The sequence below is a fragment of the Lampris incognitus genome, chromosome 17 (assembly GCF_029633865.1).
Source record: "Lampris incognitus isolate fLamInc1 chromosome 17, fLamInc1.hap2, whole genome shotgun sequence".
Lineage (NCBI taxonomy): Eukaryota > Metazoa > Chordata > Actinopteri > Lampriformes > Lampridae > Lampris > Lampris incognitus.
Window position 1 is genome coordinate 39,752,514 of NC_079227.1, and position 17,733 is coordinate 39,770,246.

Sequence of the window (17,733 nt, forward strand, 5' to 3'; positions counted from 1 at the left end):
AGCATGACACTTAGTATGTTGGTGACGTACATTGGAAACCATTAATGTTGAAAAACAGAAATATGAATCTGAATTTGAGCTCTGACCTTTCCTAAAAAACCAAAAAGCCACATGTTCACTGAAGCTAAAACAAAACACAACAGAATGTTTGTGGTGGTTTATTTTAGAAAGAACAATTTGAATTGGAGAAACAGCAACAGACGACTGGTGATTTAAAAAGGAGCATTACAATGATTTCCTGTAATATAGGTCAGGGGAATGTTGTCGGTTGATTTTGATACAAAGTTGTGTTACAGGAGGTGAAGCATTGGGTCACATCAGAATCTGTAGAGCATTAGTAAGAATACGAGCAGGAGGCAATGAGATCCAGCAGGGGGCAGCACTGACAACCTGGGAGAAAACCTTCAGGTGAAAGCAACACACACTGAACTGCCACCAGAAAAACCAACGAGGAAGAAGCGTCACTTCCTGCTTCAGCTGGTTGGAACCAGAACACGCCCTGTTAAAAAAGACCAAGGATAAGAAAAGTGGTGAAGAGTGAATAGACTGAAATACAACCAAACAAGTCTGGCCCACTTCAAGTACTGATGACACCCAACTTAACTATTGTTTCTTCAACTATCTATAAGTACTAATGTGTACAGTGTACTGTACATGTGCACTGATATGTATAGTATACTGTCTATATGCATAGTGTACTGTCTATATGTACTATTATGTACAGTGTACTGTCTATAAGTACTGATATGTATAGTGTACTGTCTATATGTATAGTGTACTGTCTATGTATAGTGTATGGTCTATATGTACTGATATAGTGTAGTGATATAGAGTGTACTATTTATATGTGTTTGTATTATAATGTAGTGATGTATTTGTATTTTAGTATACTGTGTATATGTAGCGATATTATAGTGTAGTGTGTATATGTAGTGGTATTATAGTGTAGTGTGTATATGTAGCGATATTATAGTGTAGTGTGTATATGTAGTGGTATTATAGTGTAGTGTGTATATGTAGCGATATTATAGTGTAGTGTGTATATGTAGTGGTATTATAGTGTAGTGTGTATATGTGGACTGATGTGAACCAGTGTAAACCTGGTCTGGACTGATCTAGTGTTACTGACCTCTGGCCTTCCTCTTGTAGTAGATCAGACCTGCCAAAGACAAAATCAAACCCAGAAGCAGACCTGACGCTCCGATGGCGATCTTGTTTCTGTCTGATTGTGACATGGAGGGATCTGGAGAGACAGACACATGTCTCTATCTATAGACACATCTGCATGTTGACCTGTCTCTCTATGTCTTCATCACCTATCCATGGACAGAGACACACATAGATACTCACTCCAGTCCACTTTCTTAGGAGAGGGGAAACTGGCGTGTTCCACCATGCAGGTGATCTTCTCTCCAGACCTGAGATGAAATAAGTGAAGAAGAAGAAAACACACAGGAAATAAACAACATATGAACAATAAATAAGACGTGATGTGATTGGATGAGGTAAGTTTGTACTTTCCTGTCTGTCTGCACAGAAACTAGTCGAGTCTGATACCAAACATCAGCCCAGTTTAAAACACGGTATTAATACACAATAAATACTCTGTCGTCCATCTGGGATCTCACCTGTAAAGAGCCACGCATCCCACCTTAAACATACAGCTGGTGTCTACAGAGCAGACGCTGAGGAGACACGTTCCACCTTAAACCATCACTTTGTTCTTTGTTGTCCAGTCATTATGTGTGTGTGTGTGTGTGTGTGTGTGTGCGCGCGCGAGTGTGTAGTGTTAAAGTGTTGTGTATGTATTTGGACCGGTCCATTCGGTACTGAGTCTAAGTGTTCTGACCTGGGCGTGTACTCCAGGTGGGAGTGGATCTGGTAGTACCAATCACCATTTGCCAGCTCATAGGTGGAAGTGACGTCAGAGGTCACCGGCTGTCCGTCTCTCAACCAGGTGACACTGATGTATTTGGGGTAGAAGTTGTAGACACTGCACATCAGCATGGCCGGATGTCGGCCACTAGGGGGCGTCACTGAAGTCAGTCTCACACTGGGCTCAGCTGGTAAAGAATTATTTTGTTATCATCATCATCATCATCATCATCATCATCATCATCATCGTCATCGTCATCATCATCAGGACTTGAAATTAACTTTTTGAATCAATGTCAAATGTGTAGGGTTGCTAATCCTCAGAGTATATAATGTTTGGGGCCACATGGTGGCACAGTGGTTAGCGAGGTCGTCCCCCAGCAGAAAGGTCGTGGGTTGGAATCCCGGGGTAGTCCAACCTTGGCGGTTGTACTGATGTGTCGTAGGTTAGTTTACATTATTACGACAGCGGCCCCCAGAGCAGTTACCATAAACTGATTTACGGCAGTGACTAGCAGAGCTGAAATGAAGCATGTTAAACGGCTCTTCTGCGGTGAGTCGCCTCAGTCCAGCCCTCCGCATTGAGGACTAGACTCTGTTATAGCCGGACCTCAAACAGGACTCATGAAAACCCGGCACGTTACTGTAACATGAGACTCATCCTAGATCTGCTGGATGATGCAGATGCAGTAAATTCTGAAGCACTTATTTTGTTCCTAGACTTCTATGAGGCCTTTGACGTGATTGAACTCACGGTTCTGTTACAGTCCGTCGAGGCGTTGGGCTTTGGGAATAACTTTGTTGGCATTGTCAATATGTTTTACAAAGATATGAATAGTTCTGTTATGATGAACTTTAACAGCTGTAAAAGAGTCCAGATGAACGGAGGGCTCCGCCAAGGCTGCCCTGTTCCTCCTCCCTTATTTATTTGAGGGGCTGAATTCTTATCAGGTAATATCGTGAATGATGGACGTTTGGAAGGAATGTCGGGTTTTGGTGGAGAGTTAAAAATCTCACAACTGGCAGACGACACCACTTTGTTTTGAAGGACAAGAAGCACGTGAGGAACTCTGTTACCTCAGGTAACCAATGTTCCAGGGCCTCGGACCTGCGACTAAATGTGTGCACATGTGGAATGTTGTCTGTGCGTGATTGTAGCGATTGTGTAGTTGGAAACATCCGGTAAAAGAGTCCGTTAAGTATTTGGGAATATATACAACTACACATCTTACAGCTAGACAACATCTCCATTTCTCCAACAGATTAAAAAGACCAAGTCTGTCTTCAGGATTGGTCTTGGAAGGGGTTTATCTATTTTAGGAGGAGTTCTCCTCTCCAAAGCAGAGGGCCTGTCTCGCTTTGTGGGTCCATCTGTGTCTCTATTGGTTTATGGTTCTACCGCCACAGAAGCAAATAGAACTTTCTTAAATGTCATTTAAGAAGAAGAATAAACCACACCAGCTTAAAACATGTGTCCTGTCCAGCAGTGAAGCAGAAGGAGGTCTGGAAGTTCTAGATTCCGTTGATTCTGGTAACAAAACACACAAACACGCTCACACTTATTGTGTGATGGTGAAATGTCCCATAAGTGTGGGACTGGTGTGGAGTCTCGTGACTCTGTCCCTCCTTTAACATGAGACACGTGACCTGGTGCTGTCTTCATCCAGAAGATGTGCTCTTCAACATCTGATTAATTGTGTTACTGTAGATGCAACATGTGTACTCACAAAGAGGAGTTGTGTAAATCACTACCTAAGATCCCAGCTTGTCTCCAAGAAGTGAGTCTTTCCTTAAACCTCTCAGCCTTGAAACAACAACACAAGTAACGAGCTGCTGACCTACTACCACACTTGTGTCCTGACAGCCGTCTGTTACTTTACATGTGTACACGTGTACTCCCCTTCTGTTTTGTTGTGTGTCTGTTCTTTGTTTGTATTATGTTGTTACCATTTATTAGGGGTCCCAGCCCCAGGGGCTGGGGACCCCTATTGTTTCTGCTCAGTTTTTTATTTTATTTTATATTTTTCCGTTGGTAAAAGTGGTACTGCAGCCTACACCGTAACAGATTCTACAAAATCCTTTGGAGGCCTGGTACAGAATTTCGCACTTACCCCAGATCCAAAAAATGACACATGTCAACCAGTTGGTGGTGCTATTTTGAAGGTCAAGGCGTTTGCGACAATAGCCAAAACTACTTGTTCGATCTCCTCCTAGGCCGTGTGATCGATTTACACGAAACGTGGCACACATCATCTACAGTCACTCAAGGCAAAAGGTTATCGAAAGAATTTTGATCCGTTGCTCGGTTTTGATTTGACAGATCAATGAACCTTGACTGAAAAACGGTGATTTTCCATGACGGTGCCATAACTCATCAATGCATTGACATATCAACTTGAAATTTTAGATGTATATCACGTATTGTCAAAATATCCTAACCGTCCCATAGGGGGCGCTATAAATTGGAGAAGTTTATATCTCATAATTGGCACCATGGATTTGGATGACATTTGGGGTGCACAATCTAGGATCCTACTGGAGTTGATACTTGCAATTTGGTCATGACTTTAAAAGTGGGCGTGGCTTATGACAAAAATTTAAATTTCACCTGCGAAACTTCAAAAATGCCCCAAAATGTCCCCCAAATCCCCTGCACATCCTACAGAACTGAGATGTTGTGAGCAGATCCAGTAAGTGATCCCAACACTTTGCTGCACTGCAACATATGGTCAATTCAGAAGTCCGTCACTCTATATTTTTCAAAATATGAAAAATCATAAAACATAAACATTTCTGCACAGATTCATTCAATTGCTACCAAAACCGCCACAGACATTCTGGAGAATGAACATGTCAAGGGGGTCTAAGGTCATTCTAATCGATCAAAACATGCATCCATACCAATGTACAATATATGCCTGTACAGTGTACAATATACCTAATATTTTTTATTTTCAAACATATTTGATCAAACTATTCCAAAATATCTGACAGGACACGTGACACCACCAGCATGATGTGTGAATGTGTTCAGATGTTTATCAGCGACGGTTTTTGTGTTATAAGCGTTTAAAGTATAAGGGACAACATGCAGCTCTTTAGCAGCAGCTATGCTATTGGTTCAAGGTGGCGGATCTTGTTCACAGCATCTCCGATTAACACGAAACTTGGTCCACCAATAAATCATGACGCCCTGAGGTTCTGTGCATTATTTACTGTTAATTGGCCACTAGGTGGCGCTATGCTGCAAAATCATGAAACGCGCTAAAATTATATATCCAAACTACTTGTAGCCTGTCAGTGTGATCAAACTGAAGCTTTGCAGCTAGCAGCTATGTACTCTTGTGAGCACCCTTCAGTAAAGGACATTTTGTTAGGGTTTGCACCCGACCCCAAGAGCACAAACACAGAAGGCACAATATAGCGGGACCAACAGGCTAATTTATTGAAGAGGAAACTCAGGAAGTCCACCTTCACCAGGAAACGCGAAGTCCACCTTTAAGCCGGGAACCATGGAGTCGCCCTTTAATCCGGGAACAGTGGAGTCGGCCCTTAATCCAGGCAGGAGGGGGGTAAACAGGAGGATACCAAAGGAGAACGGAAAATCACAGCAACGCTGGAGTGAAGAAATCCTCTTCGTAAACGGAAAGCAGCGCACAGGGGAAGGGGAGCAACGAGGAAGGTCCAACAGAGAAATCTCCAGGGAAGATCCAGGTAAGTAAACAAACTTCGATGAGCAGGACAAGCACAAGTACTCTCCCAGGGAACGGCACGAACTGGCAACAAGCTGAGAGTGACACAGCCAGATATAGGGAGGTGATTGCCAACAGGTGAGTGGAGGGGTAACGAGGAAACAGGCATCAGGTGGAGTTGGCAGAGCTCCGGGTACGCCTACACTGCAGAGCGGGTGTGGAGCGGGGAGACGTTGAGCCTTGGCCAAGGTTACACTGCAGAGCGGGTGTGGAGCGGCGAGACGTAACAGTACCCCCCCCTCTACGGGAGCCACCTGGCGACTGACCTGGCGCCCCCGGGTGGGCACGGTAGAAGTCGGCGAGGAGAGAGGGATCCATAATGAGCTTCCGCGAAATCCAACTGCGCTCCTCAGGTCCATAACCTGCCCAGTCCGCGAGATACTGGAACCCGCGGCCGCAGCGCCGGACTTTAAGCAGCCGGCGGACCCTCCATTGAGGATGACCATCTACAAATTCCGGAGGCGGAGGCTCAGGAACCGGGGGCATAAGAGGACTGCTGGAGACGGGTTTAACTTGAGAGACGTGGAAGACAGGATGAATGTGCATGGAGGAAGGCAGCTTCAGCCGAACAGCTGCCGGGCTCAGGACTTTCTGGACTTCAAAAGGACCAATGAAGCGGGGCGAGAGTTTCTTGTCGGTTGTCTGGAGGGGAACGTCCTTCGTGGACAGCCAGACCCTCTGTCCCTTCTTGTACTCCGGCGCAGGGGTACGTCGCCGGTCAGCCCCTCTGCGAGCGCGCTCCCCAGCCTTGAGCAGTGCTGTCCGGATGGTCCTCCAGACACGCTGACAGCGTCGCAAGTGGAGCTGTACGGAGGGAACGGCCACTTCATCCTGCTGTGGGTCGAACAGGGGAGGTTGATACCCCAGGGATGCCTCGAATGGAGAAAGTCCAGATGCAGAGCTGACCAGGGAATTGGTGGCGTACTCTACCCACGGTAGGTAGTCACTCCAGGTGGAGGGCTTGCTGTTACATACACAACGCAACGCTGTCTCCATGCTCTGGTTTGCCCTCTCGGTCTGACCATTTGTTTGGGGGTGGTAGCCCGAAGACAGACTTACTGTGGCTCCGATGCCTTTACAAAATGCACGCCACACTTGTGAGGTGAACTGAGGACCTCTATCGGAGACTACATCTGATGGCAGGCCATGAAGCCGGAAGACATGTTGCATCAAGAGGTCCGCGGTCTCAGCAGCCGAAGGAAGTTTGGGAAGGGCTATCAGATGGACGCCCTTGCTGAAACGGTCTATGACGGTGAGAACCAGTGTTTCCCCGAGAAGGTGGTAGTCCGGAAACGAAATCCAAAGCCACGTGAGACCAGGGGCGGCTAGGAATAGGGAGTGGCTGCAACAGACCAGATGGCGCCTGGTGAGAGGCCTTGCTGCGGGCGCAAACAGTGCAGGCCGCTACAAAGCTCTTGACATCCTCCCGCATAGTTGGCCACCAGAAGCGCCGAGCGATGAACGACTGGGTACGACTAACTCCTGGGTGACAGGAGAAACGACTGCTATGACCCCACTGAAGAACTCGAGACCGAACAGCATCTGGGACGAAGAGGCGACGGGGTGGCACGTTACTCGGAGCGGGTTGAGCACGTTGGGCAGTGCGAACAGCCGACTCAAGACCAAAAGTGACCACACCGACCACTCTAGCCGCAGGGAGGATGGGTTCAGGCTCTTCAAACGCGCCTTCCTTCGGGTGTAGCCGAGACAGGATGTCAGCCTTTACGTTGCGTGTCCCAGGACGGTAAGTCAGAACATAGTTGAAACGACTAAGGAAGCCAGCCCACCGAGCCTGACGACTGTTGAGACGTTTGGCTGCCCTCAGGTGAGTCAAGTTCTTGTGGTCCGTCCAGATGAGAAACGGGTGCTCAGCGCCCTCGAGCCAGTGGCGCCATTCCTCCAGAGCAGCCACTACAGCCAGTAACTCCCGGTTTCCAACGTCATAATTCTGCTCGGCCGGCAGAAATCGGCGGGAGAAAAAGGCGCAAGGATGGAGTTTCTGGTCCTCAGCCGACCGCTGGGAGAGCACCCCCCCTACGCCTGAATCCGAGGCATCAACCTCTACCACGAATTGTCTCTTGGGGTCAGGATGGAGCAGCACTGGGGCCGAGGTGAACCTTGTCTTGAGGACTTGGAAAGCAGAGCTGGCAGCAGGAGACCAGATGAAGGGTTTGGCTGGGGAGGTCAACGCAGTAAGCGGTTCTGCCAGCTGGCTGTAGTTGCGAATGAATCTCCGGTAGAAATTTGCGAACCCTAGAAAACTCTGCAGCTCCTTACGGTTGGTAGGTTCCGGCCAGTCCACCACTGTCTGGACCTTGCGGGGATCTGCTCTGGTCCGTCCCTTCTCTACGATGAATCCCAAGTAATCCACAGAGGGGGAGTGAAACAGGCACTTCTCCGCCTTGACGTAGAGTTGGTTCTGGAGGAGGCGCTCCAGTACCCTGCGAACATGCTGGACGTGTTCCTCAAGAGACTGGGAGAAAATGAGGATGTCGTCCAGGTAAACGACGACAAACACATCCAACATGTCACGGAGTACGTCGTTCATAAACGCCTGAAACACTGCTGGTGCGTTTGTGAGTCCGAACGGCATCACCAAGTACTCATAGTGGCCTCGGGGTGTTTTGAAGGCGGTCTTCCACTCATCGCCTTCCCTGATTCGCACGAGGTGGTAAGCGCTCCTCAGGTCTAGCTTGGTGAAGATGGTCGCCTGTGAGAGAGGCTCAAAAGTCGAACTCATAAGTGGAAGCGGGTACTTGTTCTTAATGGTGATTGCGTTCAGTTGCCGGTAGTCAATACAAGGTCGAAGTCCCCCGTCCTTCTTCTTCACAAAAAAGAACCCTGCAGCAACAGAGGAAGACGAGGGCTTGATGAGACCTGCAGCAAGGGACTCGGTGATGTACTCATCCATGGCCGCCTTCTCAGGGAGTGACAAGTTGTAGAGGCGGCTACTGGGAAGAGTAGCCCCAGGACGGAGATCAATGGCGCAATCATACGGGCGGTGAGGCGGGAGTGACTTAGCACGGGTCTTGCTAAATACCTCACCAAGGTCATGATACACAGGGGGCACGGAGGAGAGATCAGGAGGCAGGGGAGTAGGCGAGCTCAAAGGCGTAGCACTAGGAGCTGCACGAAGGCATTGGGCATGGCAAGTAGAGCCCCATCCAAGGACTGTGCCTGTGGACCAAGAGATGTGGGGTTCATGGTGTCTGAGCCAGGGGCGTCCCAAGATAACTGGATTAAGCGGGGAACGTATGATGTAAAATTGCATTGTCTCTGTGTGGTTACCTGCAACGGTGAGAGTAACGGGGACGGTCCGCTGTGTGATACAGGCTAATCTCCGGTCATCCAAGGCAAACGCATCAATGGGGGTCCCAAGAGACTCAAGGGGAATGTCTGCCTGCGAGGCAAAGTCAAGGTCCATAAAACTCTCATCTGCTCCGGAATCAATCAGGGCTCCAAGGGAAAGTCTCTGGCCCGCCCAGACTAAAGCAATAGGAACAAGATGGCCGCGAGATTCGGACCCACGGGAGAAGGAAAGGCGGCTTACTAGGATCTCCCTTGGTCCTGGTAAGCCTAATCTTTTGGCCGTGAGGGACAGTCGCGGAGTCGGTGCCCCTTAAGACCACAGTACAGGCAAAGACCTGCCTTGAATCGGCTCTCCCGTTCAGCAGGAGTAAGTCTAGCACGTCCTACCTCCATCCGCTCTTCTACATCCCCAGGTGGCGTTGTCGCGAAAGAGTCAGAGGAGGGATTGGCCGGGGAAACGGGAACAGCAGTTCGGTCTGACGCAGAGGTAGTTCTGGGATTGAAGGAAGTTCCACGTAAGGCCTTCTCACGCTTTCTCTCCCGGATACGTCCATCAATGCGGATAGCGAGAGCAATGAGGTCATCCAGAGATGAGGGTTCTTCTCGGGTAGCAAGTTGATCCTTCACCGCCTCGCTCAATCCTCTACGAAAAGTGGCACGCAGGGCCTGGTCATTCCATCCGCTCTCAGCGGCAGCCAGGCGGAAGTCGACGGAGTAATCTGTGACGCTGGCGCCGCCCTGCTGGATGTTATTCAGTCGTGAGTCAGAATCCCGACCGCTTACCGGATGGTGGAAAACCTTACGTAGCTCTGCGACAAAGTCTCTATAAGAGTTACAGTAGCTGGCCCCCATGGACTAAGAAGACGTAGCCCACTGCGCTGCTCGACCACTGAGCAGGTTGGTCACGTAAGCGATCTTAACAGCATCACTGGAGAACACGGTGGGCTGGTGTGTGAAAACAAGCTCACACTGCATAATGAAGGTAGAGCAAGTTTCAAAGTTACCGTCAAATGGGCGTGGACTGGTAATGCTGGTTCCACGGGGTAAATAAACAGGAACCGGAGGATCTACTGGAGCGGCGGCCACAGGGGGCGCACTTGCTGGCGGTACAGGCTGGTTCAGCTGCTGGTTGGCAAGAGCTGCTGAAATGGTCTGCAGTTGTTGCATGATCTCTGCCTGCTGACTCGCCATCGCCGCCTGCTGGACAGCTAAAGCTTCCACAGAAGCTTGCAGGGGTTGAACTTGAGACTGGAGACCCTGCACAGCAACCGAAGCCTCTTGTAATTGCTGGGAATGGGCGTTGGTAATCTGAATTTGTTTTACTAGGGCTGCTTGCACCGGATTGGCTGTGGGTGTGCCGTCTGTGCTGGCTGGGGTCGTCATGGCCAGTTCGTACTGTTAGGGTTTGCACCCGACCCCAAGAGCACAAACACAGAAGGCACAATATAGCGGGACCAACAGGCTAATTTATTGAAGAGGAAACTCAGGAAGTCCACCTTCACCAGGAAACGCGAAGTCCACCTTTAAACCGGGAACCATGGAGTCGCCCTTTAATCCGGGAACAGTGGAGTCGACCCTTAATCCAGGCAGGAGGGGGGTAAACAGGAGGATACCAAAGGAGAACGGAAAATCACAGCAACGCTGGAGTGAAGAAATCCTCTTCGTAAACGGAAAGCAGCGCACAGGGGAAGGGGAGCAACGAGGAAGGTCCAACAGAGAAATCTCCAGGGAAGATCCAGGTAAGTAAACAAACTTCGATGAGCAGGACAAGCACAAGTACTCTCCCAGGGAACGGCACGAACTGGCAACAAGCTGAGAGTGACACAGCCAGATATAGGGAGGTGATTGCCAACAGGTGAGTGGAGGGGTAACGAGGAAACAGGCATCAGGTGGAGTTGGCAGAGCTCCGGGTACGCCTACACTGCAGAGCGGGTGTGGAGCGGGGAGACGTTGAGCCTTGGCCAAGGTTACACTGCAGAGCGGGTGTGGAGCGGCGAGACGTAACACATTTTATAATGCAAACCATTATCAGCCCAAGTCCACTCTACTGCCCTTTGACACGGCTACACAACGCACTATAGGAGTATAACTACACGTTTCTTTCAGAATCAGCACACAAGTCACAGAATGACCCATAGCAGCTGTAAGATAAGCCTCTGCTTCCACATCTCTGGCTCAGACACCGCCATTAGCTGCGTCTGTTAAGAACTAATCTCAGTTTCCTGATGACGCCTTCACGCATTCACTGCATAGATGCTGAACTCAGATGCAGCATACTCATGCTTCATTATCTCCTCCTACTCCCACTTCAGCAGGTTTAATTAAAACACAAATAAGTTCCCTGAAGCTCAGAACAAGGTTTCCAGCAGGCTGCATTTCTCCCACTTTACTGAATAACTCACTGCAAGGCTGCCAAGAAACCCTCTGAAGTTAGTGGAAGACAACCTCTTCGCTCCTGTCAGCCCCACACTTGCCTCGTCCATGGGAGGGAACACTAGAATTGTACTTCTCCTAAAACAGATACTACACGCTCTTCCACTGTTATTACTCAGTACTTAACACTCAACATTGTTGACAAGTATGTACAGCCTAATACTACTCATTTCCCCACCTCATCCCTACATGTCATTATATTCTTTTAGACACATATGTTGTTTTTCTTCCAGCCCCAACCCACACGATGTTAATAACCTGTTCCGGGTTCATCAATAATCCTTTGTTGACGTCATAGATGATCAATAGTTGTGCGCTGTGTTCACAACCATCCTCATACACCATCTTGACGGACAGCTTTACGACCACCGTCGCTCTTTAAGACTGAGACTTGCATCCGTCTAATAAGCAAACAGCTCAACTAGCGAGGCTCCTACAGACAGCCAGACCCGACTTACATACATGGGGGCTTGGAGCCCGTTAATACCTGCTGGCAGCGCTGCTTTATGTCGGGGACTGTCTCACACCCTGATTGGGTTCTTCTGACGTAGTTGTGTAATGATACTGAACCTGATGTGTGTCCGTAATACTACACACCTGTTTTATGTACCATGTTCTATTGTTCACTAATACACACACACACACACACACACACACACACACACAGAAACACACACACACACACACACACAAACACGCACACACACACACGCACACACAGACACACACACACGGACACACACACACGCACACACACGCACACACAGACACACACACACACACATACACACACACAAACACACGATCACACACAAACACACACACACACACGCACAGACACACACGCACACACGCACACACAAAAACACACACACGGACACACGCGCGCACACAAAAACGCGCGCACATACACGCGCTCACACCGACACACACAACTCACAGACGCGCGCACACACAACTCACAAACGCGCGCGCGCACTTATACACACACAGATACAAACACGAACAAGCACACACGCACACAAGTGACAAACACACACACTCACACACAAACACACACGGACACGCGCGCGCACACACACGGACACATATACATACATGCACTACTAATAGTATTAGTAACAGAAGTAGTAGTAGTCATAATAATAGTACTGTAGAGCCGAAGGAACGGAGAAGACCGTAGGTTCACACTTTAGCCGTGTAGGCAACTTTCTTTAATCCACGGTAAATCAGAGAGACAACCAAACCACAGCTCGACTGAGCGGAGGTGGCAAGAATAACCAGGAAACTGGCTGGACAACCATAACTTAACCCTGCGTTAACCTGCCAGGGCAACCATGACTTAACCCTTAGTTCCTGGGTTGAATTCTGTCCCCAATACGTGTCCACCACAGTACTACTAATAGTATTAGTAACAGTAGTAGTAATAGTCATTATAATAGTACTAATAGTATTAGTAACAGTAGTAGTAATAGTCATAATAATAGTACTAATAGTAGTAGTAACAGTAGTAGTAACAGTCATAATAACAGAGCAGCTCACCTGTCTTATCCAGGGCCTCTTGGTAATCCATCTCTATACCAGGTTTGCAGTACGTCTCTTTCTGAGCTCTCCTTAGTGCCATCTCTGCAGGATCGTTGTTAAAGTGCTCTGCGACATAGATACCATAATCATCATATCCAACAAACTTCCCCACAGTGCTGTTAAACCTGACATATTCTATCGTATTGAAATAAACAGAGAGTATGTACTCTATGTCAGGAAGCTCAGAGGAGGTGAACACACATGTGGTCGTGAAATACCACAAAAACGCATCTGGAACAGAAAGAGAAACAGGTTCAAGTTACTTAGTTGAATTGTTTTAAAGACAATAATTAAAACCTCTTTTCTAACAACACAGCAGAGCCCATCCAACAGAGACTGATTTACATATTTTATCTCACCTGCTCCATAGAAACCCACGACCAGGAGGGAGCAACACACAACAAGGCAGCATGACGCCATGTGTCTGTCTTGCTGATGAACACAATAAACTGTCCTCCTTTACAGACTGACTGGTGTGGACTGCCCCCTGGACATAAACCAGTCCACCACCCAATCACCTCACTGGGCTGGCTAGCTCTCCCAGCATCAGCCAATAGAAAACACAGAGGCCTGCACGTCATCTGTTACCAGGTAGAGGGTAGAGTCTAATGCTGGAAAGGGACAGAAACTCACAGGTTCGAGCCTGTTCGGGGACTGAGAAGCTTTGGCCGGTGACAGAATGACAAGAGGACATGTGTTGTTAGTATAGCGCCCCCTAGCTGCAGGACACTCAACATGTACACAATACACATTCACCATGTACACAATACACACTCAACATGTACACAATACACACTCACCATGTACACAATACACACTCAACATGTACAAGAACACACACACACACACACACACACACACTCACACCCACACACACACACCCACACAAGCCAAGCGCGAAGCAAGCCCAATAATAAAAGCGATGCATCAGTTTGACGCTGAATGGCGGAAATAGGTATAAATGTCCCAAACTCTTAGAGGGATTTATTCATGACGTCATGGACAACAGGGGGGACACGTCACTGTTTTAGGAGAAGTTAAAGAGGGAGGGGCCTCAGTACGTTAGTACAGCACGACTCTTTACACAGTACTTCCTGATCTGCGTCACATAACGCAATGGCGGCTCATCAGTGTGTGTGTGTGTGTGTGTGTGTGTGTGTGTGTATATATGTGTGTGTGTGTGTGTGTATATATATATATATATATATATATATATATATATATATATATATATATATATATATATATATATATGTGTGTGTGTGTGTGTATGTGTGTGTATGTGTGTATGCGTGTGTGTGTGTGTGATGGCAGCTCTCGGGGCCACAGGTGTGGTTCGTGTTGTGTTAATGTTGTGTGTTGAGGCAGCAGTGCTTAATGTAGATGTGTTGTGTGTGTGTTTAGAAGGTTGTGTTGTGGTTGTGTTGCCTTGGTTACTATCTAAATGTTAACTTGTTGAAGAATTGTGCTGTGTTGTGTTATTTGTAGTTTAGTTGGTAGAGGGTTGTTTGTGTGTTGCCCTTGTGTGTCAGAATGGTGGGACCAGCCAGTACATGTGCGCCCCCTTGTGTTCAGGTTGTTGGGTCAGTTTGGTGTGGTGAGTTTGTCATGTTCAGTGTGTTACTTGGGCATGATGTGAGTGAAGTTGTGTTTAGTTGACCTGTTGTGTGGAATGTGTGTATTCACTAAACAACTGGTGAGCACAGCAGCAACACTTCATTGTGTAACATCAGAGGATTCATCTATGGAGCACGTGGAGAGAAGATATGAAGATGTGTGCACCACTAAGTAAGTTTAATATAACACAATGAACACATGTAGGATGGAGCAACAAGAGGTGGGTGGAGCAATATGACATGACACATGACGTGTGAGGTGTGGTGTTGTTAGAATAACACAATGAACAGATGTAGGATGGAGCAACAAGAGGTGGGTGGAGCAACATGACATGACACATGACGTGTGAGGTGTGGTGTTGTTAGAATAACACAATGAACAGATGTAGGATGGAGCAACAAGAGGTGGGTGGAGCAGCATGACATGACACATGACGTGTCAGGTGGGTAAATAAAACTTTATCTGAATAAGTGACCCGTGACTCCTCGTGTCTACCAGCACCAGACGATGCTGGATCAGCGGACTTTGCATCTGATCCGAGGAGCTGCTGGACGCGAGCCTGCAGATTGTGGAGGACCACAGATATTAAGAAGTGAGTTGTGGACTCGGGCCTCGTGCAGCGGTGTGAGCAGGTATCAGTACCTGATACAGGAGCCGTGTGGGATCCCTATATCCTGCACAGCATTTCTACGTCATACGTCATACGTCACCAGCATGAATGTTATCAGCACATAAGCCCTGCTAGTTGGGTGTGAGATGGAAGAGAAGGAAGAATTCTGGAGGGAGCTGGATGACGTGGTGGAGAGGGTACCCAAGGAGGAGGGAGTGGTGATTGGAGCAGACTTCAGAGGGCATGTTGGTGAAGGGAACAGAGGTGATGAGGAGGTGATGGGTAGGTATGGTGTCAAGGAGAGGAATGTGGAAGGACAGATGGAGGTGGATTTTGTGAAAAGGATGGAAGTGGCTGTGGTGAATACATATTTCAGGAAGAGGGAGGAGCACAGGGTGACGTACAAGAGTGGAGGAAAGTGCACACAGGTGGACTATATCTGATGTAGGAGGTGAGATCTGAAAGGGGTTGGAGACTGCAAGGTGGTTGTGGAGTACAACATGTACTGCATATGCACTCCGTATGTACTCTGTAGTTTTCTACTTCTCTGTGTGTATGAAACTTCCCACTCAATGCAGACACACATACCCATTGTTCTTATGTGCGCCCCCATGGGGTCACATAGCCACGTCATCATGATTGCTTCCCCTTTGCCGCGTCCCAGACACTGGGACAGCAAAGGTAAGAGTAATGGACCTACAGACACTCACCAGGCACAGAACCTGATTAACTCAGATGTTTTCCTGCATAGCTTTGTCAGACTACACCTTGGTTAGTGCAGGAAACATAGGGTATGACGCGACGGACTGTGCTATAAAAACCCCTACCTCCAGCTCAGGGCAGAGCATATCCTCACAGACGAACCTCTGTGTGGCCTTATGTCTCTCCATCTGCAGATGCAATAAAGATTCTCTGTTTGCTCCAATGTTTGTGGGGTGATTGTTCTCCCCAGAGGTTGCTGGGGCAAGAGCCCATTTAAGGATAAAGGAAAATCCACAACAAGGGCTGCAGACTACCACATGCCTCCTCTGATACATGTGGAGTCGCCAGCCGCTTCTTTTCACCTGACAGGGAGGAGTTTCACCAGGGGGACGTAGCGCGTGGGAGGATCACGCTATTCCACCAGTTCCCCCTCCCCCCTGAACAGGCGCCCCGACTGACCAGAGGAGGCGCTAGTGCAGCGACCAGGACACATACCCACATCCGGCTTCCCACCTGCAGACACGGACAACTGTGTCTGTTGGGATGCCTGACCAAGCTGCAGCTAACACGGGGATTCGAACCGACGATCCCCGTGTTGGTAGGCAACGGAATACACCGCTATGCTACCTGATGCCCGGTTCTGCTTATTTTTAAAGCGAAGTTAGATTAATGTTTAGAAAATGACACATAAGGTGCCTTTTACCCATAGCCTGCTTATGCGTTATCAGCCATGTGGCCTCCATAACAGAGATGTTTACGTAGTAGGTCTCTTCCTTTTCTCACCTCGGATCCAGAACTGGGCCCGGCGCCACGAGGGGGCGTGGGGGGGCAACGCCCCCTCAGTTGTAGTTTTAGCCCCCTCAGTTTACGTTTTCTGTACCCTATAGAAAAATAGCAAATGTAGGAAAAACAACAAAATATTGGCCGAGATACAAACGTCATAGAGACTACAGTATGAAAGACCTTTGGAGTTTTCCCCATAAAATATCTGAAGCTTGTTATCTGATCAAGTCTCTTTTGCCACTGCACAAACAGCATAAAGCGGGTGGTGTTATTCCAGAGCCTGGACAGACACACAGCGCTGTTTGTTTGTCCCTGACGCCGCACTCACGAAACAAGATGGCGGAGTCGGACCCAACTGATGCGCAGCAAATCATTCGTCTTTAAATCGAAGTAACGTTAGTAGCTAAATCTGTCCATGGAAACGTGATTGTTTTCAGCAGATATCTTAGTTACAACAAGATGGAGCTAACAAGGCAGTTTTGTGTTTTTACGTGTGACATTTACTCAGTTCGGGAAACCCACGATCTTCTAGCTAGTTGGCGGGCTCACTAGCAGCCGAGCCATAACACAACAACAACAAGGAAAGACAAGAACAGACCATTCAGCCCACCAGAGCTCGTCTATTCCTCCCTCTCACCTGCTGCACTTGTTAGCTAGCAAGCTAACCTGATGTCACTGATGCCACTTACTGCTCATAGAATAGCAGCTGAATCGCTATCGCCATGTACTTCCTACTTCCGGCTGCTCTGACGGTCCGTTTTCAACGCAAAGTTTGGAAAAGTCCGTCTTTTCTGACGCTGTCAGCGTCTTTTTTTACATAATGACCCCATGGAGCAGACCGACGCCGTCGCCGGCGTCTTTTCCTGCAGCTCCGGGCGTCTTGTCTCTTCAGAAATAGACGTCCTCCTACGTCACGCACGTTTCTGACAGCTGACCAATCACAAGCGGAGTAGTGAGACCTTGTCGTTTCCCATAACAACCATCAAACATGGAGACTGTAACTTAGCGGCGGACAAGTTGATTGTGCTAACGTTAGTTTCTGAGCACAGTGAACTGTATGACATGACA

The 17,733-nt window shown here is 48.2% G+C and overlaps 1 protein-coding gene across 1 annotated transcript; it reads right to left on the reverse strand.

Moving 5' to 3' along the window:
- Nucleotides 1-473: 473 nt before the first annotated feature.
- On the reverse strand, nt 474-13,429 carry LOC130127999 (H-2 class II histocompatibility antigen, E-S beta chain-like). The gene is made up of 6 exons (XM_056297710.1): nt 13,313-13,429; nt 12,912-13,184; nt 1,850-2,063; nt 1,351-1,418; nt 1,130-1,243; nt 474-499 (listed from the first exon to the last, which is right to left on the reverse strand). Exons 1-6 carry the CDS (start codon nt 13,371-13,373, stop codon nt 474-476), a joined length of 756 nt encoding a protein of 251 aa, XP_056153685.1. The 5' UTR covers nt 13,374-13,429.
- Nucleotides 13,430-17,733: the final 4,304 nt, after the last annotated feature.

What these genes read in the sequence shown, in the direction of transcription:
- LOC130127999 (XM_056297710.1), bottom strand. Translation starts at nt 13,373, where the DNA reads ATGGCGTCATGCTGCCTTGTTGTGTGTTGCTCCCTCCTGGTCGTGGGT. An exon ending in CGTGGGTTTCTATGGAGCAG is followed by an intron (nt 13,185 to 13,312) that starts GTGAGATAAAAT and finishes TTTCTGTTCCAG; the next exon opens with ATGCGTTTTTGTGGTATTTC. An exon ending in CACCTGGAGTACACGCCCAG is followed by an intron (nt 1,419 to 1,849) that starts GTCAGAACACTT and finishes ATTTCATCTCAG; the next exon opens with GTCTGGAGAGAAGATCACCT.